Source organism: Rhinolophus sinicus, chromosome 18 (assembly GCF_057876585.1).
Source record: "Rhinolophus sinicus isolate RSI-liver-muscle chromosome 18, RSI-T2T, whole genome shotgun sequence".
In the NCBI taxonomy this organism is placed as follows: Eukaryota; Metazoa; Chordata; class Mammalia; order Chiroptera; family Rhinolophidae; genus Rhinolophus; species Rhinolophus sinicus.
In genome coordinates, this window is record NC_142518.1 from 84,959,447 (window position 1) to 84,986,367 (window position 26,921).

Genomic DNA, 26,921 nt, shown 5'->3' on the forward strand with positions numbered 1-26,921 from the left:
CTGAATAAAAAGGGAACTGGCTGCTAGAAATCAAAGGTACAAGAAGAATTTTTTAAAAGGCTAGGGTTTTTTTATTAAACCACCAAATTTTTGTTCTGTTAAGATGAATGGAATTTCCGGATGAAAATGAAAGATGGGAGAATAGTTCCCTTAAGATTAATTCCTCTAAAATAATAGAAGAGAATTTTCATCTTTCCAGTAATGCTTGCCCAAATTCTATCATAGCCAATACTGGCCTCTTGAGTTGGAAAATGAATAAGTACTATATGAACCTGCTTACACAACCAAGAACTTGGATACTCTGTAGGAAAAGCTGAGTGGCTAGATATTCTCAAGAGCTCTCGCCAACAGGTTATTAGCATAGGCAATAGAATATATTGCATAGCAGTTATAACAGATGGAAATTTCATCCTTCAAAAAATAAAAATACTTACTTTGAAGCCAACTTGAGATGGTTGTGTCATCATGTTTCATTCTCTCCTTTTCTGGATTAGCTAAAGCTTCAATGATACAATCTTTCATACATTAAGAAAAAAATTTTAAATCACTACATCTCTAACAAAGACCCTTAAAACAATTAAAAAATGCCAATCTTGGAAAAAAATAAAATTGTTAGCTTCAAGTTATTATAATTATTGAAAAATACATGTACTGTAATACCAACTTTTCTTCTTTAGCCTCTTTTCCATCTTTCAACAAGCAAAACAGATTCCACCTGTATCAAGATGTTTAGTCAACACAGCATTGTCTCTTCCTATATACAACACTGACACACACACACAAACTCCTGACTACCCAACCTTCAGATCAGCCAACTGAATCAACCTCAGATTGTTACTAAAGGAACTTAGAATGAAAATAAAATATTCACCATTAAGATCTATGAAATGTGAAATATATGTACTACTTCACTTGAAAGGATACAGGCCAAGACATCATAATTCAAGGAAGTGAGGTATTTCAATGAATCGACTACAGGTGTTATTAAGTTATCATACTTCTGTATTTGTGACAAGATCTGGAAGGCAGCAACAAAGAATAGATGGTGTTAACTAATCAAGAGAACTGTGGTAACTAAATAAATGCTATACAGTTTATATTTCAAAAGTAATTTCCTTCCATTTTGTGTGTATATAAAACCTACTATCTTATTATTTCCTTAAAAAATATTTTCTCAGGCTACAATTTCCAATTAGGAAATAATTCCAGGGTATCTAAACTAGAATTTTAGCATTATAGAGGCTAGTCTCATGACAAATGTATTTTAAAAATCTTTTTCTAAATACGAAAGTGTTACATCTGAATCACAATGAAATGTGATTCAAATGTTTCTAACAACTAAAATCAAATAATGAATCTCTTTAATGTTTCTAGAAAATCAAAATGTGGTAAACAAGATGTTACACTGTTTATAACAGCATTGTTACATATTACAAGAAAAGTAGATCAATGTGTCAAATATATTGTATACTAAGTTTTGTTTTTAGACTAACCATAAAATGTTTCATTCGCTAAAGGTTTTTTTTCCCCTAAAACTATTACCAAACATTTTAAAAATTACATCATTCCATATTCACTTGTGCTGACTTAGAGACAACAAAAAGAAAAATCCCTTAAAATAATATTAACCTCAAAACATACATAATCAAACAATATGGTTGGATTGCTGTGGCTCAATTTCCCAATTTGTCTTCCAGAAGGCTTCACATTTTCCTTGGTTAGACGCCTATAATGAGAGAAAAAAGTGACAGGGATCATCTTAAGTCATTTCCCTTGTAATGTTGATAGCTTTGTTACATCAAAACAACTCCTAACAAGATATCCAAAATGGATCCATCCAAACAACCACATTCATCACAGAGTTTACTGTAGGACTCAGGTTATTTTGATTAGGTATTTTCCCAGAAGGTATTAATATTCTGTATTAATGCTTAACATTTTTTAATACACACATTTCCATTTTATAGTAATAGTCTAATAAGTATTAAAACTCTTAATTTACTCTACAAGTCCATAAAACTCTTCTTATAGAGAATCATAATTATTTTAGATTTAGAAGGGCTCATTTATCAGTTTAGGGATTAAGATATCCAATTTGCTGTAATACAATGAAATGCCTCATGCCATCTGTCTTGGTGACCCTAATAGAGTAGTAGCTAACGCTGTTGTACTCCTTGATACAGAAAGTTCTCTGGTTTTCATATTCAAAGTAAACAATTTGTGAAAAATCAATTGTACGCCTTTCCTTCCTCTTTAATTCTTCCTCTGTTCAGTATTATTTTACTAATATTCTGGAAATTTATATCTATGAAATGTCTACAGTTCAAAACAAATATTACATAGCATCTTAAACTCTTCTGAGATTATTACATAATAAATCTGGAAACATGAAACTGGTAAAGCTTACAAGTGACAGGAAGCTTTCTAGAATGAAAATATAATGAAGCAAATGATGAACTCATTGATAAATCAAGGAATGTGACCATTCTGGAAGTGACATACTTGATATAATAATTATCTTAAGAAGCTTCTTAAAAACAAAAACAAAAAAAAAAAAAACAACAGCAACAACAACAAAAAGACCCATCAATCAAAATTACTGCTTCCTTTTCTTATTCTCCCTGGCCCAATTTCTTTATTTTTAATTTTTTTTCCACAGAAGAAACATCCATCAGTTTCAAACTTTGGCTATGCTGTTTCGCCTTTAAACTTACCACCACCTGTCCTTACTTCTAACCTTACTATTTCAGGTGGCCCTCCTACTTGCCAAAGCTAACCCTTCTTCTCTACACTTCTTATCCTGTTCCCTTCTGCCACCACCCCAAAGGGAAAAACAAACAAAAATAAAAGGAGTACTTTCTTGATTATGTCTTCCCCTCAAGGTACCATGGTGTCTGACATATGGAACACAATCAATGAACATATGTAGAATGAATTATTGGATGTTCTAGTGCAAATGCATGTTTTAAGCAGTAATCAAAACTTGTGATATTCCGCAAGTAATAAATTAATACATTCCATTCTCAACATAAAATGTTAAATCAATACCAAAGTCATATTGTTCAAGCCTTGTGAAATAGTTATAGCTTAAGAATATAACAAAAATCCAAGTACATTAAAAAATCTGCACATATTCTGCGGTAAATATTTATTAATTTATTCATTGATTCATATTAATATCTTCTATGACAGGCAAAGTGCTAAGCACTAGGATAAAAGGATGAATAACAGCTCCTGCTCTCATGCTCAGTCCAGCTGGAAAGACAGATTTAAAAATCATTTTTTAAATGTTTATGTTCTTTAAAAAACAGAGCAAATTACAGAACAGTACTTACTATATGTTATCAAAGGTGTAAAAGGTGGGGGGGATATATTTGTATTTACTTGTATATACATAGAAATATCTGGAAGGATAAATCAGAAACTAAATTGTAGCTACTTTTTTTTTCCCCTTGGGAGGACTTGAGTGGACAGAGGAATGGAGTGAGAGTCTTGACTGTCAACCTTTTTATATTTACTGAAGTTTAAATCATGTGAATGTATAAACTATTCAAAAGTTAGATAATTTAAAAAGAAAAATAATCATAGCAATGTATCGAAGTGGTATGATAGCATTATATGCATATGGGACAGGGGTGGCACAGACAAAGAACAATCGATTCTGCTTGGTAGTGTTATGAAAAGCTTCACAGAGGTGACACTGGAGGCCACTCTCCAAGCATAAGATCACCAGACAGAGAAAAGAGGTAAGGGAAAACTTGTACGAACAGAAGAAACAAAGAAAATGTATGCAAAGGAAAAGGAGACCATAGCACATTCAGAGAAACATAAGTGGGCTTTAGCACAGCTTTGGGTAGAATTGGCACAAAATGAGGTTGGAAATAGGGAGGTACAGGTCATGGAGGGTCTCTTACATCACCATATCATAAAGTTTGGCATATAACCTGTAGACAATGGTTAGTCACCAAAGGATTTTGAAGAAAGAGAATAACACAAGGCACTGTAATACTCCAGATAAAAGAACTAAGTCAATAGCAGTAAAGAGTGGAAGAGACAGATTCAAGAAAGTTAATAATATGTAATATATTATTAAATAATCTGTATAAAGCATTTAGTTCAGTGCCTGGCACATACAGTAATGGCTCCATAAATACATGCTGTTGTAGTTAAGCTAAAAGCTCTACATGGGGAATTCTTAAGACCAAATCTCTTTCAGAAGAACCAGTTTTAATATAATCTCCTTCCATGACTTCCCCAACTTCCACATAATTCACTCTCTTCTTCATCCTCCCACAGAACTTTATACATACTGTATAACAGCATCTATTAAACCAGAATGTGATTGTGCACACACCTGTTTCTTCAGTAGACTGTGACCAGGGACAGTATCATTAGGCAAAGACAGTAATGTCGCAAACTGTGAGATCTAGTTAAACTAGAGAATGCACTACTTTTAATTAGAATCACCATACTACTGCATGAATGGTAAAGAAATCATAATAATATTAAGTTGGTGCAAAAGTACTTGCTGTTTCTGCGATTTTTTTAAACCTTTTAAACCGCAATTACTTTTGCACCAACCTAATAGCAATAGCCTTGCTGAAAACACCTGCAATACAGCAGTGGATTTAGTTATCTAAACCAATACAAATCTGAAGTACATGATTTTTATAATTAAACTTCAAACAGTTTACCAGGAAGTAAAAAACCTCACTGTTGTGTTCCTAATGACATGGAAATAAAGCACACAAATGAAAAACAACCGAAATTTTTCTAAAGTTGACTCCCTATGAAAATAGTTCTGCATAATTCCAGTAAGTCTTCCAAAGAGAAAAAAAATCTTTATTATAATAACTTGCAGCAGAGGAAATCCCTAGAACTTTGACTATCTTGTACAAGTCATTAAATGTATTCTGCAAATTGAGCAAAGGCTAACAGTGTATCCTCTAAAAGAAAAAGAAAACACTCATCGTATAATATGAAGCATTAAAGAGGATTTTTATTAGATTTTATAGCTATGCAAACATGACAACCACAAAAACTTAACTTGGTGATCAAAATGAGCTAAAAACCACAAAAATTAGTAGTCATTCTATCTGCAGTATACAATCAGCTATACCATTAGCAAATACTCTTAGGCTTCCTTAAAACTGAGGCTCAGACATAAGCTGACTGAAAGAAAGTAAATTAGATCCAGGTATACTTAGGTTAATATGAAAAAAAATAAATTAAAACTTACTTCATGATATATTTGGCTCTGTCTATTGTTTGAGCTTTAACTTTTACTAAAAGTGGGTGACTGTTATAAGTTTCATTCTTCCACTGGCCATATAGACGATATCTTAAAAAGTGATGAGATGAAGAATTAGAAAAAGTTATACATGTAGAGGTTAATGCACTAGAATAGTAGTTCAAAATACAAAAATATTATATATTTACCTATGCTGATATGGAAATGTTTTAAACATTCCCCACAGTTCCTCAGACATACAAGCATTGCAGTCCATCAAAGAAAGAGATGGAAGTAGTACCTGGTCAGTAATGCTAAGCAAACAGCTAAGGATAACTTCCTAAGAAGAAGGGAGGAAAAATTATTTCAGTAAGAGCTACATAATAATCCCTCCCCCAATTAAATTTATGTCAGCCTTGGAAAAATTGTCACTCCTTGATCTCGTAACACACCGTATCTAATTCCCCACACTATCACTGTCCTTTTCACAATGGTTATTATGTTTCTCCAATCTAAGAAAGCAATGACATGAGGAAAAGAAAGGGGTAGCAAGAGAATGGGGGACATTTATTATCTCTCTTCTTTCTTCAACATGGTAATCCTCAAAAATAGAAGGTTGTAAATCTTAAAAGGTAACTTGTAAAATATGCCAAAAGCTATATTCAGCATGTAAAGTATAAAATAATTATTTGTACAGGTGATTAACGTTTGTCCACAGTAAAATTTGCAGTATGCTATACCTAAACAAACATTAGACACATTGGATTTTCTCTAGTCTCTTACCGTTTTCTCCTTATCTTCTTGTTTGCTTCCATCAGACTGAAACTAAAATTAGAAAAAAAAAAACTATAAATAAAATGCAAAGAGGTTAAGATTATGCTGTCAATTTAGTTTCTAATTTGAAAAAAATTAGCTTGCACATGGTTATGAACTATTTCCTTACTATTTACACACATGTAGCCCGTATAACCAATTAACATTTTAAAATTCCGTCTATATTTTTAACCTCCAAATTATTTACAACATTCATGAGTTTTAAACACCAATTTTATAAGCCAATTCTTTTCTCAAACTCATTATCACAAACCAAAGCATCCTAAAACGAATCAAAGTACTTATTATAAAATTTACCCAGCGCAAGTTAGTTACAATGCATTTGCATTTTTCTATCCAGACATTCTAGTTTTTCCCCTACAGAATTGGTAAAATCTAACACTAAAGCAACAATGAAAAAAAGTTAAACTCCCAAAAATGTAAAGCTGTGCTTTAATTCACCATTATTTAAGCCCTCACTGAGAAATAAGCCCAAAATATTAATAACACTGCTGCCAAAGACACTGCTTAACTTGAACACTGCAAAAATGTGGCCCAGTATTATGTCAATGATTTGCAGGTGGGCATCTTAAGTGCCATGTTTGACAATGCTGTCCATTCATTCAAAATGAAGCAGTGATTAATAATTGTGTATGTGTATAGGCAGGTGGAGGGTTGGGGGATTGTGCAAAGACCAAAAGCACAATTGAAGCACTGATACTCAAGGCCAATCTAGAGTCCTGTATAGGATTTAGCACAACACCAAGTGAGGGAAGGGGAAAAGCTAATATGCAGCTAACGAGCTTCTTGTTTTCTTGGCAGATAAGGGTATTTTGTGCATTATGTTTTCATGCTTAAGCAATTTAATGGGTGTAACTGAAGGGAAGTATAATGTCTGTGCAAAATTTTCACCTAATACTAATTCAAGGGCTGCCATGTTACCTTAATTAGAAAACACACACATACACACAATCATATTTGTTTTAATAGGCAGGATAAAAAGCTATAGTTCCCTTTCACAGAAACAATTATTAAGTCAACATATACCCTGGTCAGCAAATAAGGAGTCAGGTTATGAAGGAATTGCCTGGCAGAAAACAAATTACAGTTACTTCTGTTTTCTATTTGTGGGGGAGGGGGCAAATTCTGGTGACATATTGGGTGTACCCTGGGAGTCAGAAATAACGGTATGTCATAATTGGAAGAACTAGGCTTATAATACATTATGTTGGGGATAAAGGCAGTTAAGCTACTCCTTTTCTGGTATGCTATTATTCAAACAAACTTAATAAAGCTACAAATAATTTTCTCCATAGAAATAAAACATTTTCTTAGTTACTAAGCTGTCCTAATTCCCTTACTCGATAATTATATGAGTTTCTGATGTCTACATCAGTTCTCTAGATTTCATAAACAACAAAAACACTGTAAAAGATAAAGAAATATGGAGAGTAAAATGGAATCTTCTAGAGAAACAGTTAAGAAAACTTCCTATCAAAAGCTAATTATAACAAAGATGAACAAAAAGTAAATCAAGAGGTACATGTAAGCAAAAGTAATCGCCTTTAATTTGGTTAAGAAGATAAAGACACATTCCATCCCCTTGATGCTTTCTTTTTTAGTTTAATTTACTTTTTAATTCAGAGTAAATATAAAACTCTCCATTCCAATAATACAATACTAGAAGTTTTGACTGGCCAGACCAGGAAGGAATGGGAGGAAGAAAGAAACAAAAGATATGCCTTCATTCATTCATTTAGCATGTGCCAGGCACTGGGAATTCAAAAATTGAACAGGATGGAGGAGTTCGTACCTTTGAGGAACTGACAAAGATCGTTCCTATCTTTGAGGATCACTTGAAGATCAAAACTACGCTTGCTAATACTCTATTAGGAACCGAATTTTTAAGTTTGAATAAAATTCAGCACTCACAATTATGCCTAGATAGACCATCAGCTATAAATGGCCCCAAGCAGGTTCCAATCTTGTCCTATAATGACGGAGCAGCTGACGGGGCAGCGTAACAGTACTGGACACAAAAAAGAATGTAGGTCCATTAGGAAGGGGCATTTGGAGACTGGAGAAATAAAGGTTGAGAAAAGTTGTAGCTATAACTAGATAAATTACTTTTTTATTACTAATGTTCTGTTTAGTAGCTCTAACCCATGAATGTTTCAAATGCTACTTTAGACTATACTTTATCTCCAAAAAGAAAAAATAAAACATACTAAGATTTGTGACCAGATTGGAACCTTAAGCTACATCTAAGTAAATTATAGAACTATTTTCACCGTCCTTCTTTTTCTTTATTTTTTTAAAGTTTATTGCGGTGACACTGGTTAGTAAACTTACATAGGTTTCAGGTGTACAATTCTGTAATCCATCATCGCTATATCACACTGTGTGTTCACCACCATCCTTATTTTTATTGTTCTATTAACTACCATTTATTGAATATTCACTATGTGCCGTGTACTAGGCTAAGAACTTCACATTTATGTCTTAAAACTATGAGAAAAAACTTTTTGCTAGAAAGGATCCAAATAAGACCCATCAAAATAACTTACAAACAGGAAAATATAACCTATAGGCTAAAAGTTACAGGAACATGAGTTTACCAAGCCTGGAAAAGAGATAACTAAGTAGGCTTTCAATGTTTTGGTTCAAAACCTTTTTATTTTTCAATCATTAACTCTTAAGACTTTATAAAACACTTAGAAATAACCAGTAATGTTGATACTACACCATTAATGAAAACACAAGAAGAGATACTAAATGAAAAAAGTACTATATTCCACTATTCTACGTTTCATTTTTAGTCAATACAAATCTAACCAAGATGCCAAAGAAATAATAATATATGGTCACCTATACAGGATGACCACACATGCTGGTTCTCACTTTTCATCCCAGTGTAAATAGCAGCACAACCTTTCAACCTTGAGAGTCCTGGTTTAGACAATAAAGTACATGGTCTCCCTACTTACTACATGAGCAGCATTCAAGTTGCAGTAAATGACTTGTGGGAGTGGTTTAAATATTAAAACAGGGTAAACAAAACAAATTCCTAAATAGCTATGCTCAGTTTCATAAAATTCACCACCCAAAAGTACATGAAAGTGTGCTTTGTCTTACACAAGCATGGTTCTAACAAAATGTGTATAAAAATGGGTGTTTTCAATGCATTTCATGAATATGAATAGGTGATTTATTTAAATGAATTCCTTTTAATAACAGAAATATAAAAAGAGAGTTCATAACAGAAGTCTGTTACAAAATAAAAACTGCCCTGTAAATCTATCATTAGGGCAAATGAAGGTTTTCATATGGAATTTGTTTAAAGTAATATGCCCTGTGTTTTAGTTTCGATTTCCCCCATAAGCAGACCCTATTCAAGTTCAGGCACAGTTTATTTGGGAAGTAATCCTAGGAATCACCAATAGGAAATTATTCTTGTGGGTCACTGAAGTTTGATCTCACTAGAGACTCTGAGGGTCTATGTGAAAATACATCTCAGGGTTATCTCACCTGAGGGCAACTCCCATCATTTCATTGGTTGAGAGTTGGGGACAGGGGATGAGGTGATTTAGTTCCCCAGCATCCAGGCTACCAATTCCTGCACTATCCATGCAGGCTCCCAGGGCCAGAAAAACCCTCAAAGAGATGCAAGTGCCAGCAATTTAAAACTGGGCTGCCACACACTGAAATGGTAAGGACCTGGCATAAAAGCCAAAGGATCTGATAACATGTGCTATGACCTGCACAGACAAAGGGCAAAACCTCTAAGAGGTGTGCATTTTCAAAAATACTTTTAAATGCTACTTCTCTTTTATATACTTTGATTTTTTTTTTCTGAAACTGAACATTGAGGTTCAATTTCAGAAAACAGTCTTTGAAAGGAGGCATGGGGGTTGAATCAATTATTTGCAGTGTGCATTTGGCCCACACTAAAAATTCCACTTTCATGTATAAAACGTACTTCTAAAGAATTATACTGCCTGAACATAGTGTCTACATTTAGCTGTTAATGGACTAAATATCTGCCTATCTTGTATGTTTATATACCTCTCTTAGGTTGAAAGTATAGCTAATGAGAAAAATTAAGATCCTACTTGTAATTTATTACCTTAACTATGATTCTACACCATGTATAGAAGTGTCAGATGAAGATATCCACTAATAGCAAAGGTAACCTTAGTTCAAATCAATTATTATAGGTGACAATGTAAGTGCAAATATAAACATCCCAACAGTTCTTCCCTGCTCAAGCTCATTCAATAGCAAGAGTGTTGTGGATTAAATTTGGTCTCCAACTCTCTAGAATTCCTCATTTTCTTTGTATAAGACTTGTAATAGCAAAAGTACATAGAAGAGCTTAACAAATGGTGCAAAAGATAGCAATGTGTGTCTCTATTTGAACAATTAAGAATCATAATGCAAGGTTTTGGTTATCTTAAAAACATTCTTGGGTGGACGGGTGGCTCAGTTGGTTAGAGCGCGAGCTCTGGACAACGGGGCTGTCAGCTGTATTCCCACATGGGCCAGTGAGCTCCGCCCTCCGCAACTAGAATGAAGTCAATGAGCTGCCACTCAGCTCCCAGGTGGCCAGATGGCTCAGTTGGTTGGAGTGTGGGCTCTCAACCACAAGGTTGCCGGTTCGACTCCTCGACTCCCACAAGGGATGGTGGGCTGCATCGCCCGCAACTGAACACAGCACCTTGAACTGAGCTGCAGCTGAGTTCCTGGATGGCTCAGTTGGCTGGAGCATGGCCTCTCAAACACAAGGTTGATGGTTGGACTCCTTGACTCCTGCGAGGGATGGTGGGTTGTGCCCCCTGCAACTAACAACCGCAACTTGACCTGGAGCTAAGCTGCGCCCCTCCACAACTAAGATTGAAAGGACAACAACAATTTTAACTGAAAATCTTGGCATGAGAAAGGTGTGTGCAAAGATGGTCATGAAGGAGCTCACTGATGAACAAAAGCAAAAGAGAGCTGAAATTTGCCAAGATCTTTTGGAGAGGCAACACGATGTTATCACTGGTGATGAAACATGGGTGTACCAATACAACCCTGAAAAAAGCATCAAAGTGCACAATGGAAGTCAGCCAATGCTCCACGACCAAAAAAGTTCCATACAAATCAAGAGTCAAAACGATGTTGCTAACCTTTCTTATCATCAGCGGGATTATTCATTATGAATTTGTACCAACTGGACAAACAGTTAAGGAAGTTTACTATTTGGAAGTGCTGAAAAGGCTGCAGGAAAAAGACAAAAACGACCTAAACTTTTCGCCAACAATTCATGGTTCTTGCACCACAATAATGCACCAGCTCAAACGACACTGACTGTGAGGGAGTTTTTAGCCAGAAAACAAATAATTATATGGAACACCCTCCCTATTCACCAGATCTGGCCCCCAATGACTTCTTTCTTTACCCAAAGATAAAGGAAATATTGAAAGGAAGACATTTTGATGACCTTCAGAACATCAGGCCTATTAATACGATGATAGCTCTAATGGCCATTCCAGAAAAAGAGTTCCAAAATTGCTTTGAAAGGTGGCCTAGGCGCTGGCATTGGTACATAGCTTCCCAAGGGGAGTACTTCGAAGGTGAGCATAGTGATGTTCAGCAATGAGGTATGTAGCACTTTTTCCAGGACTAGTTCACGAACGGAATTCTCAGACATCCGCATACTCACAATTGCCCTAAAAAGTCCCTTAAATCATCTATAAATTATACAAACACATTATCTTTCGTTTAAGTTCAATACACCTGTTTTTTCACCTCCAGTATTAGAAGAAATCACTGGTAAGTGAACATGAGTTGTAAACATGAATTCATGTGAACATGAGATGAACTGATAGGCTTGCATTTAAGGGCCAGGTCACATGAAAACACATTAGTTTAAAAGCGAGACTCACACAATGTGGTGAGCTCTCTCTAAGGGACCTGAGAAACTGAACCAAATTGAAAGAAAGGGTATCTCCAATTTCACCCTTACTCCTAGGCATACACACTGAGTATTCTGATGGAACAATTCTGGCCATATTCACATAAATTAAGCACAGGTATGGCACAATTCCACTGTACTTGAACCCTATACCTTCATCCAAATGGAATATTAATTTTACCCTCTAACCTACACAACCAGGATAGATCTTCAAATTTGAAAACAAATAAATGGAGTAAAGCAGGATAACAGCCCCTCCCTCCCCTAATAGCTGATGATAAACAACAACAACAAAAAAGTAAACATCAAGCCAAAATTCTAAAGTAGCTGATTCATAAGCTAGAGTTTTGGAATCAATGGTCTAAAGTACACAGTCTCCCTAGCAACCAAAACTTGTAATTATGAAAAATTTCAGGTTTATGTAAAAGTTGAATGGGTAGTATACTACCAATAAATACCTACATACCTACCTTGTAGATTCCACAATTAACATTTTGCCTTTTTATTTTGACTAACCAAAAAAATTACAGACATGACACTTCATGTCTAAACATTTCCATATGCATCTCGTAAGAAAAAAGACATTCTTCCACATTACCACAATATTATCACAACTATTGCTACTATCATCTAATACCTAGTCTAAGATATATTCTGACCCTGTGACTCTAGGCTTCTCTAAGATTTATCTGTGAATAAATTTAAAGTACTCTGGCTTTCACCAAAGGCCAACATAAGAAACAGTCATTCATAAAGAGCCTAGCCAGGCAAATGAATTAAGATGACAGAATGAAACATAAACACAGAATTTCTCCCCCTAATCCCTAATGCAATGAACAAAGTATGTCTTCTTGGTTTTTTTCAATGCCCCAAATTAACCACCAGTCAAGAAAGAAAAGGAGAAACTATGCTATTAACTTCAAGAAGGGACAAACACAAACACACACACACATCAATCCCCAGTAGTACTGAGTGAGGAAGGTTAGTCAACAAAATCCTTTAGACAAGGTGGCCTGCAAGGTAAGTAAGTTGCCTGAGGAAAAACCTTAGAGAGTAGAAGCCCAGCAGGACTCTGGCAAAGGGAGAAGGAGCTGCCAAGACTTAATACCTTTCAAAGGAACTGTGCTTAAGATGGGTGAAGAAGTCAAAGTTCAAGGGAGTTGGATGCCCACTCAGCTGGGCATACACACTAAAGGCTAGGTAATAGGATCTCAGATGAGAAACCAGGGAACCCCTAAATGAGGACTATCCTCAGCCTCACCAAGCTCATTCCTCTATATCCTAGACTGCAGAAAAATTGAAAAGAGAAGCCCATACTCAAACAGTAACTTGGAGGGAGGAGGACTGGTCTTAAATAAGGTGGGGAGGGCATAAGGATTTATTCACACTCTATCAGAAAGAAGGTCTGAAAAAAGCTGTCCATAAAAAGATGAAAAGAGATGCTGTGGATACTATTGAAACAAATAGCCAAAAAAAGAACAGAAAAGTAAAACACATTCAGGACAAATAAACTTAGGCTGGACGAAAGTAGAACACAAAGGGATAGAGGCAAATTCTTCTTCATTAAGTATCTATATACAGTCATAGAAAAAAACTATTAAGAATAAACTCAACAAAACAGGAGAAGCTTGGAGATGAGATACATGAGATAAAAATAGATTGCAGAGAAAAACTAACAAAACCCCACTAAACAGACATAATTTGAATAGCAAGTAATTTCACAATTTCCAAAATTCAGATAACTAATTTCTTCAATTTCAGACATACTAAATTTCTACAGGTCATAGCACATGGTAATTTTGAGATTGGCCTCTGAAGTCAGATTGCTGGGATTGCAATCACAGCTCTGATTATGTCACAGAAATCGCGGCGTGACGTGAGCCTCTTGAAATCTCCCTGGAATTTACAACAAATTGAACAGCTACATTACCCTGATACTAAAACCTGGTAAGGACAGCACAAAAAAAGAAAACTACAGACCAATATCTCTGATGAATACCGATGCAAAAATCCTAAATAAAATTCTAGCAACTCGAATACAACAATGCATTAAAAAGATTATTCATCACGACCAAGTGGGGTTCATCCCCGGGGCACAAGGATGGTTCAACATACGCAAATCCATCAATGTGATACATCACATAAACAAAATAAAGGACAAAAATCATATGATTATATCAATTGATGCAGAAAAAGCATTTGACAAGATACAACATCCATTTATGATTAAAACACTTAATAAAATGGGTATAGAAGGAAAATACCTTAACATATAAAGGCCATATATGACAAGCCCTCCACTAATCTCATAATTAATGGAGAAAAAACTGAAGCCCTTTGCTCTACGTTCAGGAACACGACAGGGATGTCCCCTATCACCTCTGCTGTTCAACATAGTGCTGGAAGTCCTTGCCAGAGCAATCAGGCAAGAGAAAGAAATAAAAGGCATCCAAATTGGGAATGAAGAAGTTAAATTATCACTCTTTACAGATGACATGATGCTATATATAGAAAACCCTAAAGATGCCACCAAAAAGCTATTAGAAACAATCAACAAATACAGTAAAGTTGCTGGCTACAAAATCAACGCACAAATGTCCATTGCCTTCCTATATACTAACAATGAAATCTCAGAAAAAGAAATACAAAAAAACAATTCCTTTTGCAATTTCAGCAAAAAGAATAAAATACATAGCAATAAACTTAACCAAGGATGTGAAAGACCTATATGCTGAAAACTATAAGACATTTTTGAAAGAAACTGAAGAAGACACAAAGAAATGGAAAGACATTCCGTGCTCATGGATTGGAAGAATCAACATAGTTAAAATGGCCATATTACCCAAAGAAATATACAGATTCAATGCAATCCCCATCAAAATCCCAATGGCATGTTTTAAAGAAATGGAACAAAAAATCATCAGATTTGTTTGGAACCACAAAAGACCCCGAATAGCCAAAGCAATCTTAAGGAAAAAGAATAATAATGGAGGTATCACACTTCCTGACTTTGGCTTGTACTACAGGGCTACAATAATCAAAACAGCATGGTATTGGCAGAAGAACAGACACATAGACCAATGGAATAGAATTAAGAACTCAGAAATAAAACCACATAAATATGGACAGATAATTTTTGACAAAGAAGCTAAAAACATACAATGGAGCAAAGACAGCCTCTTCAATAAATGGTGCTGGGAGAATTGGATAGCCATGTGCAGAAGAATGAAACTGGACTGCTATTTGTCACCATGTACCAAAGTTAATTCAAAATGGATCAAAGACTTAAGCATAAGACCTGACACAATAAACTGCATAGAAGAAAACATAGGTACTAAACTTATGGACCTTGGGTTCAAAGAGCATTTTATGAACTTGACTCCAAAGGCAATGGAAGTAAAAGCTAAAATAAACGAATGGGACTATATGAAACTTGAAAGCTTCTGCACAGCAAAAGAAACCATTGACAAAATAAAGAGGCCACCAACTGAATGGGAGAAGATTTTTGCAAACAGTGCCTCCGATAAGGGGCTAGTATCCAGAATATACAAGGAAATCATGCAACTCAACAACAAAAAAACAAACAACCCAATTGAAAAATGGGCAGAGGACTTGAAGAGACATTTCTCCAAAGAGGACATACAAATGGCAAATAGACATATGAAAAAATGCTCAACATCACTAATCATCAGAGAAATGCTAATCAAAACCACAATGAGATATCACCTCACCCAAGTCAGAATGGCTATCATCAACAAGACAAATAGTAACAAATGTTGGAGAGGCTGTGGAGAAAAAGGAACCCTCATACACTGTTGGTGGGAATGCAGACTGGTGCAGCCGTTATGCAAGGCAGTGTGGAGGTTCCTCAAAAAATTACGAATAGAATTGCCATTAGACCCAGCAATCCCTCTCCTGGGTATCTACCCAAAAAATCTGAAAACATTTAGAGATAAAGACACGTGTGCTCCAATGTTCATTGCAGCTTTGTTTACAGTGGCCAGGACATGGAAACAACCAAAATGTCCTTCGATAGATGAATGGATAAAGAAGTTGTGGTATATATACACAATGGAATACTATTCAGCGGTAAGAAAAGATGATATAGGAACATTTGTGACAACATGGATGGATCTTGAGAGAGTAATGCTGAGCGAAATAAGTCAGACAGAAAAAGCAGAGAACCATGTGATTTCACTGATATGTGGTATATAAACCAAAAACAACAAAAGAACAAGACAAACAAATGAGAAACAGAAACTCATAGACACAGACAATAGTTTAGTGGTTGCCAGAGGGTAAGGGGGGTGGGGGGTGGGGGGTGGGAGATGAGGGTAAGGGGGATCGAATATATGGTGATGGAAGGAGAACTGACTCTGGGTGATGAACACACAATGGGATTTACAGATGATGTAATACAGAATTGTACACCTGAAATCTATGTAATTTTACTAACAATTGTCACCCCAATAAATTTAATAAAATAAAATTTTTAAAAAAATTGAACAGCTATAATTCCACAAACGACTCCCTGCGCAGCAGACAAGCAAGACAAAGCGACATGCAGTTGAAATCATGTAAAGGTGGCCAAATTGGACAAGCAGGGAAGGACAAATAGGAGAAGTGCAGAGACGCGGACATCAAGGCTGTAGAACGCAAACCAAGCTCTGAGCTCCCTGCACTAGGAAGCTACAACAGTCGCAGGGCAGGGAAAAATTGGGACTGCTAGCGTTCCCCTTATGGCCCACAGTTCTGCGTAAGGGATCAGCATATAACAGTGCTGAACCCAACACTCACGGCAGAGAATTCGGAGCAAAGACTGAGGGAAGAAGGGTGAAAATGGCGGTTTAAGCCCTCACTGGCAAGAAGAAGAGGGAAGGCATAGGCACAAAGTCTAGCGGACGCCTCCCACCCTCCCAGAGCTCATCCCCCTCCCACCCTCCCAGTACAAGATGCAGAACGATAGCAGTGTCAGATCAAAAGAACAGAATATTTACATTTCTGAGAACTGCAGCCCCGTAGACAAAGACTCAACCTAACGAATTCCAGCGAAGGGAGCTTTGGGTCAAGATTAACTGTGCTGGAAGACACTGCCATTGCTCAGAGCCACCTCTCACAACCCAACCCATGCCTACTACCAACTAACGGGGCGCACCCCTACAGGGGTAAACAGATCAGTAGAAAGACACAGGAACTGAATCTGGTTGCAGGAAGACCTTTGGGACTCAAAAGTTTTCCACATCCCTCTAGGGAAGGGGTGCTCTGACACCCACCTGACCTGCTCACAGAGGAGAAGCCCACCTTCCAGGGAAAACTCCCATCATGTGAGAAGCCAGAACACTGCAACAGAAAAATGTAACACTACAGTGAGAGAGAAAATTAAAGGCTGCAGTGAGAGAGAAATAAAACATTCCACCAACACCTACTGGAAAGGAAACGAAAGAGCTCTTCCTATCAACCTGTTGCAGAACCCACTCCTGTACATGCCTAGGAAGAGAGATAATAATTCATTCATTGCCACAAATAACCAAGGTAACAGGGCAGCTCAGAAAGAAAATGAAATGTCTCCAGAAAATGAACTTAAACATGTGGAAATACGTGACTCAAGTGACAGAGAATTCAAAATTACAGTCCTGAAAAAACTCAACGAGATGCAAGAAAACACCCACAGGCAGTTTAATGAACTCCGAAAAACAATCAAAGAACAAAATGAATATTTTACTAAAGAGACTGAAATTTAAAAAAAACCAAATAGAATTTCTGGAGGTTAAGAACTCAATAAAAGAAATAAAGAACGAAATAGCCAGCCTAGGTAATACAGATGACCAGATGGAGGAAAGAAACAGTGACACTGAAGACAGATATCTGGAAATGATGCAGATGGAAGAACAGAGAGACTTGAGAGTTAAAAGAAATGAAAGACCTCCACAAGAACTTTCCATCTCCATCAGAAAAAATGTATATAAGAATAATAGGCATAACAGAAGGAGAAGAAACAATGCAGGGAATAGAGAGTACATTCAAACAAATAGTCGACAAGAACTTTCCAAACTTGTGGAAAGAACTGGATCCTAAAATCCAAGAAGCAAATAGAACACCTAATTCCCTCAATCCCAACAGGCCTTCTCCAAGGCACATTGTATTGAAGCTGTCAAAAATTAGCGACAAAGAAAGATTCCTCAAAGCAGCCAGAGAAGAGAAATTGGTAACCCACAAAGGAAAGCCCATTAGATTATCAGCAGATTTTTCAGCAAAAACTCGAGAAGCCAGAAGGGAGTGAAATCAAATATTCAAAGTATTGAACGAGAGAAATTATGAGCCAACAATAATATATCCAGCGAAGATATCCTTCAGATGTGAAGGAGGAATAAAGGTCTTTCCAGACATACAGAAGCTGAGGGAATTTTCTAACACACAACCTCTACTACAAGAAATACTGAAGGAGAGTATTCCAAGTAAAACAAAAAAGAAAAAGAATACAAAACCATGAGTAGTATCACAAACAGACAGAAACAAGAAATAGCAACCCAACACCAAAAAGGATCCTATACATTTAAATATAATATACAGGTTAAAGAAGAAAAAAAAAGAGGAAAAAACTTGCTACTGTAGTGCAGAAATCAACTCACAGCACAAATAAAGATAATTTATGACAACAAAAACATAAAAGGGAAGAGAGCAAAGGTCTGAACCGGTAAAAGGGAATGGAGAAAGGAAGCATGCTGAAGAAAATGGAGTACTCTAAATATGAAACTTTCTTTTACATGAACTTACTGGTAACCACTCAAAAACAATCCAGAAGTGAAATACAAAACGTAAGAAAAGATGAAACACAAGGAAAAATCATCGAATCCAACCACACTGAAATAACAGACAGCAACACAAAGGCAAAGAAACAATGGAGACACAGTCCTACCAGAAAACCAAAGACAGAATGATAGGAAATCCTCGTATATCAATAATCACCCTAAATGTAAATGGACTGAACTCACCAATAGAAAGGGAGAGAGTAGGAGACTGGATCAAAAAAACTAAACCCAACCATATGCTGCCTCCAAGAGACACCTCTGAGCTACAAGGACAAATACAGACTCAAACTAAAAGGGTGGAAATTGACTCTCCAAACAAATAGTATTCAGAGAAAAGCAGGTGTAGCCATAATGATATCATATGAAACAGACTTCAAGGTGAAAAAGATAACAAGAGACAAAGATGAACACTTCATCATGGTAAAGGGTAATATACAACAAGAAGACATAACACTCATCAATATTTATGCCCCCAATCAGGGTACCCTGACATATACCAAGTAAGTACTAACAGAATGAAAGGGAGAAATTGACCAAAACACAATTATAGTTGGGGACCTAAATACATCCTTGATGGCTATGGATAGATCATCGAAACACAAAATGAATAAAGAAAGAAATAGCAGCACTAAATGACACATTAGAGATGAAATGGACATAATTGACATTTATACAGCATTTCATCCCAGAACGTCAGACTATGCATTCTTTTCTAGTCTAAATGGAACATTCTCAAAGATAGACCATATATTGGGATATAAAACTAGCCTCAGCAAATTTAAGAAGACTGAAATCATACCAAGCATATTCTCTGATCAGAATGCTTTGAAATTGGATATCAACTGAAAAACGAAGGAAAAACCACAAATATGTGGAGACTAAACAATATACTTTTAAACAACAACTGGGTCAGAGCGGAAGTAGGAAGAGAGATAAAAAGATACATAGAAACAAATAAGAATGACAACACATCCCATCAAAATTTTTGGAATGCAGTGAAAGCAATTTTAAGAGGGAAATTTATATCATGGAAGGCCTATCTCAAGAAAGAAGAAAAATCCCACATACACCACCTCACATTAAATATTAAAGAACTAGAAAAAGGAAGAACAAATGAAACCTGAAATTAGCAGAAGGAAGGAAATAAAAATCAGAGCAGAACTAAATGAAATAGAGAACAAAAAGACAATAGATAAAATGAATGCAACAAAGAACTGGTTCTTTGAAAAGATTAATAAAATTGACAAACCCTTGAGTAGACTCACAAAGATAAAAAGAGAAAAGACACAAATAAACAAAATCAGATATGAAAGAGGGGAAGTTACCACCAATGCCACAGAAATACAAAGGATCTTCTAAGAAAACTGTGAAGGACTATACACCACCAAATTCAATAACATACTTCATAGAAACACATAGCTTTCCTACGTTGAATCATGAAGAATTGGAAAATCTAAATAGACCACACAACACTTAGGAAATTGAATCAGTCATCTGAAAGCTTCCCAAAAGCTTCACTAGTGAGTTCTACCAAATATTCAAAGAGGATCTAATGCCTATCGTACTCAAACTCTTCCAAAAAATTAAAGAAGACACAATGCTCCCTAACTCATTTTATGAGGCCAAAATTACCATGATCCCAAAAATTGGTAAAGATAATGAAAAAAAAAGAAAATTACAGACCAATGTCTCTGATGAATACAGAAGCAATAATCCTGAACAAAATTCTAGCAAAAGAATACAAGAATGCATTTAAAAGATTATACATCACGACCAAGTGGGGTTCATCCCAGAAACTGAACGATGGTTCAACATGTGCAAATCGATCAATGGAATACACCACATAAACAAAATAGAGGACAAAAATCATTTGATTATGTCAGTAGATGCAGAAAAAGCATTTGACAAGATACAACATCCATTTATGATTAAAACAATTAATACAATGGGTATAGAAGGAAAATACCTTAACACAACAAAGGCCACATATGACACACCCTCAGCTATTATCATAATTAACTGAAAAACTGAAGTCCTTTGCTCTACGTTCAGAAACACAACAGTGCTGTCCCCTATCCCCTTTGCTTTTCAACATAGTGTTGGAAGTCCTTGCCAGAGCAATCAGGCAAGAGGAAGGATTAAAAGGCATCCACATAGGGAATGAAGAAGTTAAATTGTTACTTTCTGCAGATGACATCATGCTACATATAGAAAACCCTAAAGATTCCACCACAAACATATTAGAAACAATAAGTGAATGCAGTAAAGTTGCCTGCTACAAAAATCAATGTACGAAAGTTCATTTGCATTCCTATATACTAACAATGAAATCTCAAAAAGTTTTTTATAAAAAATTCATTTTGTAATTGCAACAAAAAGAATAAAATACCTACAAATAAACTTAACTAAGGATGTGAAGACCTATACACTGAAAACTATAAGACATTTTTAAAAGAAATTGAAGAAGACACAAAGAAATGGAAAGACATTCCATGTTCATGGATTGGAAGAACCAACATAGTTAAAAAGGCATATCACCCAAAGCAATATACAGATTTAATGCAATCCCCATCAAAATCCCAATAGCATTCTTTAAAGAAACAGAACAAAAAATCACCAGATTTGTATGGAACCAGAGAAGACCCCAAATAGCCAAATCAATCCTAAGAAAAGAGAACAACGCTGGAGGTGTCACACTCCCTGACTTTAGCTTGTACTACAAGGCAACAATAATCAAAACAGTATGGTATTGCCAGAAAAACAGACACACAGACCAATGGAATATACTTGAGAACCCCAAAATAAACCCACATAAATAAGGACAGATAATTTTTGACAGTGAAGCCAAAAACATACAATGGAGAGAAGACAGCCTTTTCAATAAACGGTGCTGCATGCAAAAGAATGAGACTGGACTGCTATCTGTCACCAGGTACCAAAATTAATTCAAAATGGATCAAAGACCTAAACATAAGACCTGAAACTATAAAGTGCATAGAAGAAAACTTAGGTACTATGGACCTTGGTGTCAAAGAATGTTTTATGAATTTGACCTCAAAGGCAAGGGAAGTAAAATCTAAAATAATTGAATAGGATTACATCAAACTAAAAAGCTTCTCAACAGCGAAAGAAGCCATGGATAAAATAAAGAGTCAACCAACTAACTGGGAGAAGATTTTTGCAAATAATGCATCCAATAAGTGGCTAATATCCAAAATATATAAGGAACTCATACAACTCAATGACATAAAAACAAACAATCCAATTAAAAAATTGGCAGAGGACCTGAAGAGACATTTCTCCAAGGAGGACATACAGATGGCCAATAGACATGAAAAAATGCTCAACATCACTAACCATCAGAGTAATGCAAATAAAAACCACAATGAGCTATCACCTCACCCCAGTTAGAATGGCTATCATCAACAAGACAAATAGTAACAAGTGTTGGAGAGGCTGAGGAGAAAAAGGAACCCTCATACACTGTTGGTGGGAATGCAAATTGGTGCAGCCATTATGGAAGCCAGTGTGGAGGTTCCTGAAAAAATTAAAAATAGAATTACCATAAGATCCAGCATTCCCTCTCTTGGGTATCTACCAAAAAAATCAGAAAACATTTGTCCATGAAGATATATGTGCTCCGATGTTCACTGCAGCTTTATTTACAGTGGCCAAGACATGGATACAACCAAAGTGTCCTTTGATAGATGACTGGATAAAGAAGATGTGGTATATATACACAATGGAATATTATTCTGCCATAAGAAAAGATAAAATAGTGCCATTTGTGACAACATGGATGGATCATGAGATTATTATGGTAGGCGAAATAAGTCAGACAGAAAAAGCAGAGAACCATATGAGTTCACTGATACGTGGGATGTAAAACTGAAAACAACAGAGGAACAAGACAAACAAATGAATAAAGAAAAACTCATAGACACAGACAACAGTTTAGTGGTTACCAGTGTTTGGGGGGGAGAGGGGTGGTAAATGAGGGTAAAAGGGATCAAACATATGACGATGGAAGTAGAACTGACTCTGGGTGGTGAACACACAATGGGATTTATAGATGATGTAATACAGCATTGTACACTTGAAATCTATGTAACTTTACTAACAATTGTCACCCCAATAAACTTTAATTAAGAAAAAGAAAGAAATAAATCGCATTTCTGTCCCATACCAAATATGTGACCTGGGACAAGTTATTTAACTTACAGCACAAAGGATTTGGTAAAGATTAAATGAGCTGATTCACATGAAGTACTCAGAATGGGGCCTGGCATTGAGTAAATGCTCAAGATTAACTATCACTATGATAAGTAACTTAATCCATTAACATCAACTGGGTGCAAAAAAGCACCAAGGAATTCATCTTCAAGTGTGTAGGTGCTATCAAAAACATTTAAGTATGTCAAATGAGCATATGAAAGTGTTTTACAATTAAAGAAAAATTTGAAGATAGCAAAATGTTTCCATTCATATACAAATATTCTATAGGGCCACCCCACACTTTTAGGCCTGAAATAAAGACCAAAATTGATTAATATTCTAGAACAATAGTTCCCAAAATTTGGTCTTTGGATCAGCAGCATCAGCATCACCTGCAAACTTGTTAGAAATACAAATTCTCAGGCCCGCCTAGTAGCTCAGGAGGTTAGAGCTCCATGCTCCTAACTCTGAAGACTGCCAGTTCGATTCCCTCATGGGCCAGTGGGCTCTCAACCACAAGGTTGCCAGTTCAATTCCTCGACTCCCGCAAGGGATGGTGCGTTCCGTCCCCTGCAACTAAGATTGAACACAGCACCTTGAGCTGAGCTGCCGCTGAGCTCCCGGATGGCTCAGTTGGTTGGAGCACATCCTCTCAACAACAACATTGCCAACGATTCCTCAACTCCCGCAAGGGATGGTGGGCTGTGCCCCCTGCAACTAGCAATGGCAACTGGACCTGGAGCTGAACTGTGCCCTCCACAACTAAGACTGAAAGGACAACAACTTGAAGCTGAATGGCACCCTCCACAACTAAGATTGAAAGGACAATAACTTGACTTGGAAAAAAGTCCTGGAAGTACACACTGTTCCCCAATAAAATCCTGTTCCCCTTCCCCAATAAAACAAAACAAAAGAAAACAAAACAAACAAACAAACAAAAAAGTAATACAAATTCTCAGGTCCCATCCCAGACCTACTGAAATAGAAACTCTGAGGACAGGGCTCAACAATTTGTTTACAGAAGACTACTAGGTGATTCTGATCCATGCTGAAGTGTGAGAATCACTGTACAGTAAACCCTCAGTTAATATCGTTCATAGGTTCTGCAGCTTTAAGCAAAACAATGTATAATAAAACCAATTTTACCATATGCTAATTGATGTAAACAAGAGTTAAGTTCCTATGGCATCTCATCAACATTATAACAAAATGACATTATTCAAGGACCTACTGTACTAGTAGTCCTATACTAACTACCTCAAATTTAAAAATTACTAACACACACAGAGATAAATGATTACAAATAACTATAGGCAGGAAGACTAGTTTGTTAAGTGATAGATGGTGTAAGTATATAAACTACTTTCTAAAAATATGCACAATTTATATATATAAGCAACTGCAAGCTTATAAATGAGAGATTTTTTAAAACAAAAAATTTTTTAATTTTTTTTTAAAAAAAAAATTAAAAAGTTTAATTGTAAATACATTACTTGAAGCTAAGGTCACACTCCACCTTTAAAGGCAATCATATTAACCTTGGTTAAATTTCTAGCTAGGCAAAAAAAACCTTTAAACCTATAAATACAGAACAAATGATTTACTATACTGAAATATTTTTATGGCTCAAAAATAAACCGGGTGCCAGCCCGGTGGCTCAGGTGGTTGGAGCGCCATGCTCCTAATGCTGAGGTCGCAGGTTCGATTCCCACATGGGCCAGTGAGCTGCACCCTCTACAGTGAAGACTGTGAACAACGGCTCTCCCTGGAGCTAGGCTGCCTTGAGCAGCCAGAGGTCATTGTCAGCTGCCATGGGCTCCTGTGTGCTGTTGCGGGCTGCTGTGCTGACATGGGCTACCGTGTGCTGCTAGGAGCACCGGGTGGCCAGCGTGAGTGGCCGGCAGCCATTGTGAGTGGCTGGCAGCTGGCGAGAGCTGCCGTGAGCTGTTGTGAGTGGCCCACCAACGACCAGTGACCGACTGCCTCAGCCGGGGTGAGCGCAAGGCTCAATACAAGCATGGGCCGGGGAGCTGTGTCCTATACAACTAGACTGGGAAACAATGGCATGAACTGGAGTGGGAGGGGGAGGCAGAAGAAAAGGGGAAAATAATAACATAAAATAAAAAATAAATAAAAATAAACCAAATTTCGAACTCAGACCACTGGAAAGATTCACTTTTCCTACCACAGCCTTAGCAACGGAAGAAGACAAATTTCTTCCCACACTGTGATCAAAATAAACATTTTTTGTCATCCCCTCTGCCCCTATACCTCTGCAAAAATAGAGACTGGAGTTAGGGGCAGGCATCAGGCACAACTGTGATAAACAGAAGTATAGGAGGGCTGCAATGGAGAGGGCAGAGAGGAAGGGTGACAGCTCTAAAATCTGTGCACCTTGGTAACAATACTGTATATGTTTATGCGTATGTCCACGTACAGGACTTCCACAAGTTGGATGTTTGGTCTCCTGCTTAGAAGTTTATGGTACTTGCAGCCAAAGAAAGAATTTCAGAAGAAGAGATCCAAACATTACATTTTTCCTTTAAAAAGGATAGTATTAGTAGGTAAAATGTATGATGAGAAAGAGGCTATTTTACACTGTCTCAAAGTATCTCCCCACAAGATCCATATTAACAAAGGGGAAACAGAGTAACTGTACAGTAGAGAAACCTGGCAGCCATCGTGGTTAATGTGATCAATGTTAACATCACCAGTAATGGGACAAATTGATTTCACATGCTTCCCAATATGATATACTGGGAAAGATATAAACTTTTTTTTTCTTTAAACAGGCACTAGTTAACATGAGTCATCCTTTTCAGACTATAAGGATCAAGATAACAAAACACTGTTATGTTTCCTTTTTATGTGAACGGTATATAATAAATTATATCTATAGTAATAAACTACTTAGCAGATTTATTCAGAGTACATTAGTGAACATTAAAAAAAATTAATCTACCAGCTAAGTATTAAAAGCCAAGTCAAATATTTCAGGGGTTAAGGGATTAATATATACAATAGCTGTTAAATTTTCTATGCAGTTACTGTTGTCAAAAATTAAAATTAGAGACAATCACCTAAAAATAAAAATAAAAATAAAAAAATTAGAGACAATCACCAAACACCAAAGAACTGAGTTTGTGCTTGTAACAATTTCTAGATTCTTTTGGTTGCCTTGTTTTACAATTGAAAATAAATTTTGTATTATTTTTCTGTTTCAAGACCTTAGGTTCAACAAAGATCTCTTCAAATAGAAAGAGCAAACCATAAAAGAAAGTACTACTAAATTGGAATTAATTAAAATTTTTTGCTTTTCAAAAGACTTAACAAAATAAATAGGCAAATCAGACTGAGAAATGATAAAAGACAAATAACCTAATTAAAATAGGCAAGAGATTTGAAAAAGACATTTCAATAAAGATGATTACAAATGGCAAATAAGGACATGAAAACATGTTCAATATTACTGATCATCAGGGAAACGTAAATTGAAAGCACAATAGATACACACCCATCAGAATGACTAAGTTAAAGGACTAACAATATACCAAGTGTTGATGAGGATTTGGAGCAATTGGAACTCATACACATTGCTTACAGGAATGCAAAACAGTCACACATGTTGAACAGTTTGGCAAAAAGATAAATATCACCCATATGGCCCAGCAATCCCATTCCTGGGAAAACAAAATCATGCGCCCCCACCCCAAGACTTGTACAAAAAATATTCATAGCAGTTTTATTTATAATAGTTCCCAACTAGAAACAACCCAAATGCCCACCAACTGATGAATAAACTCTAGTTATGTCTATATAATGAAATAGTACTTAGCAAAAAAGAACTTCTGACATGTGCAAAAACTTGGATGAATCTCAAAAGCATTAAGTGGGAGAA

At 36.1% G+C, this 26,921-nt stretch overlaps 1 protein-coding gene across 16 annotated transcripts in view; it reads right to left on the reverse strand.

Annotated features, from left to right (window-relative positions):
- The window catches only part of THOC2 (THO complex subunit 2), a 154,867-nt gene that overhangs the window by 39,408 nt on the left and 88,538 nt on the right, over positions 1-26,921 (reverse strand). For 11 of the 16 annotated variants that reach the window (XR_012493508.2, XR_016019991.1, XR_012493507.2 and 8 more), the window contains 6 exons: positions 6,014-6,055; positions 5,440-5,570; positions 5,240-5,341; positions 1,630-1,726; positions 925-1,018; positions 435-515 (listed from right to left, as the gene is read on the reverse strand). Coding sequence is in view for 13 of the 16 variants with exons in the window: in XM_088795058.1 (XP_088651184.1) it covers positions 435-515; positions 925-1,018; positions 1,630-1,726; positions 5,240-5,341; positions 5,440-5,570; positions 6,014-6,055 (547 nt within the window). In the remaining 3 variants the exon portion in view is untranslated. The remainder of the gene's footprint in view (positions 1-434; positions 516-924; positions 1,019-1,629; positions 1,727-5,239; positions 5,342-5,439; positions 5,571-6,013; positions 6,056-26,921) is intronic. The other 5 variants (XM_088795057.1, XM_074324167.2, XM_019718167.3 and 2 more) reach the window with 1 other exon arrangement.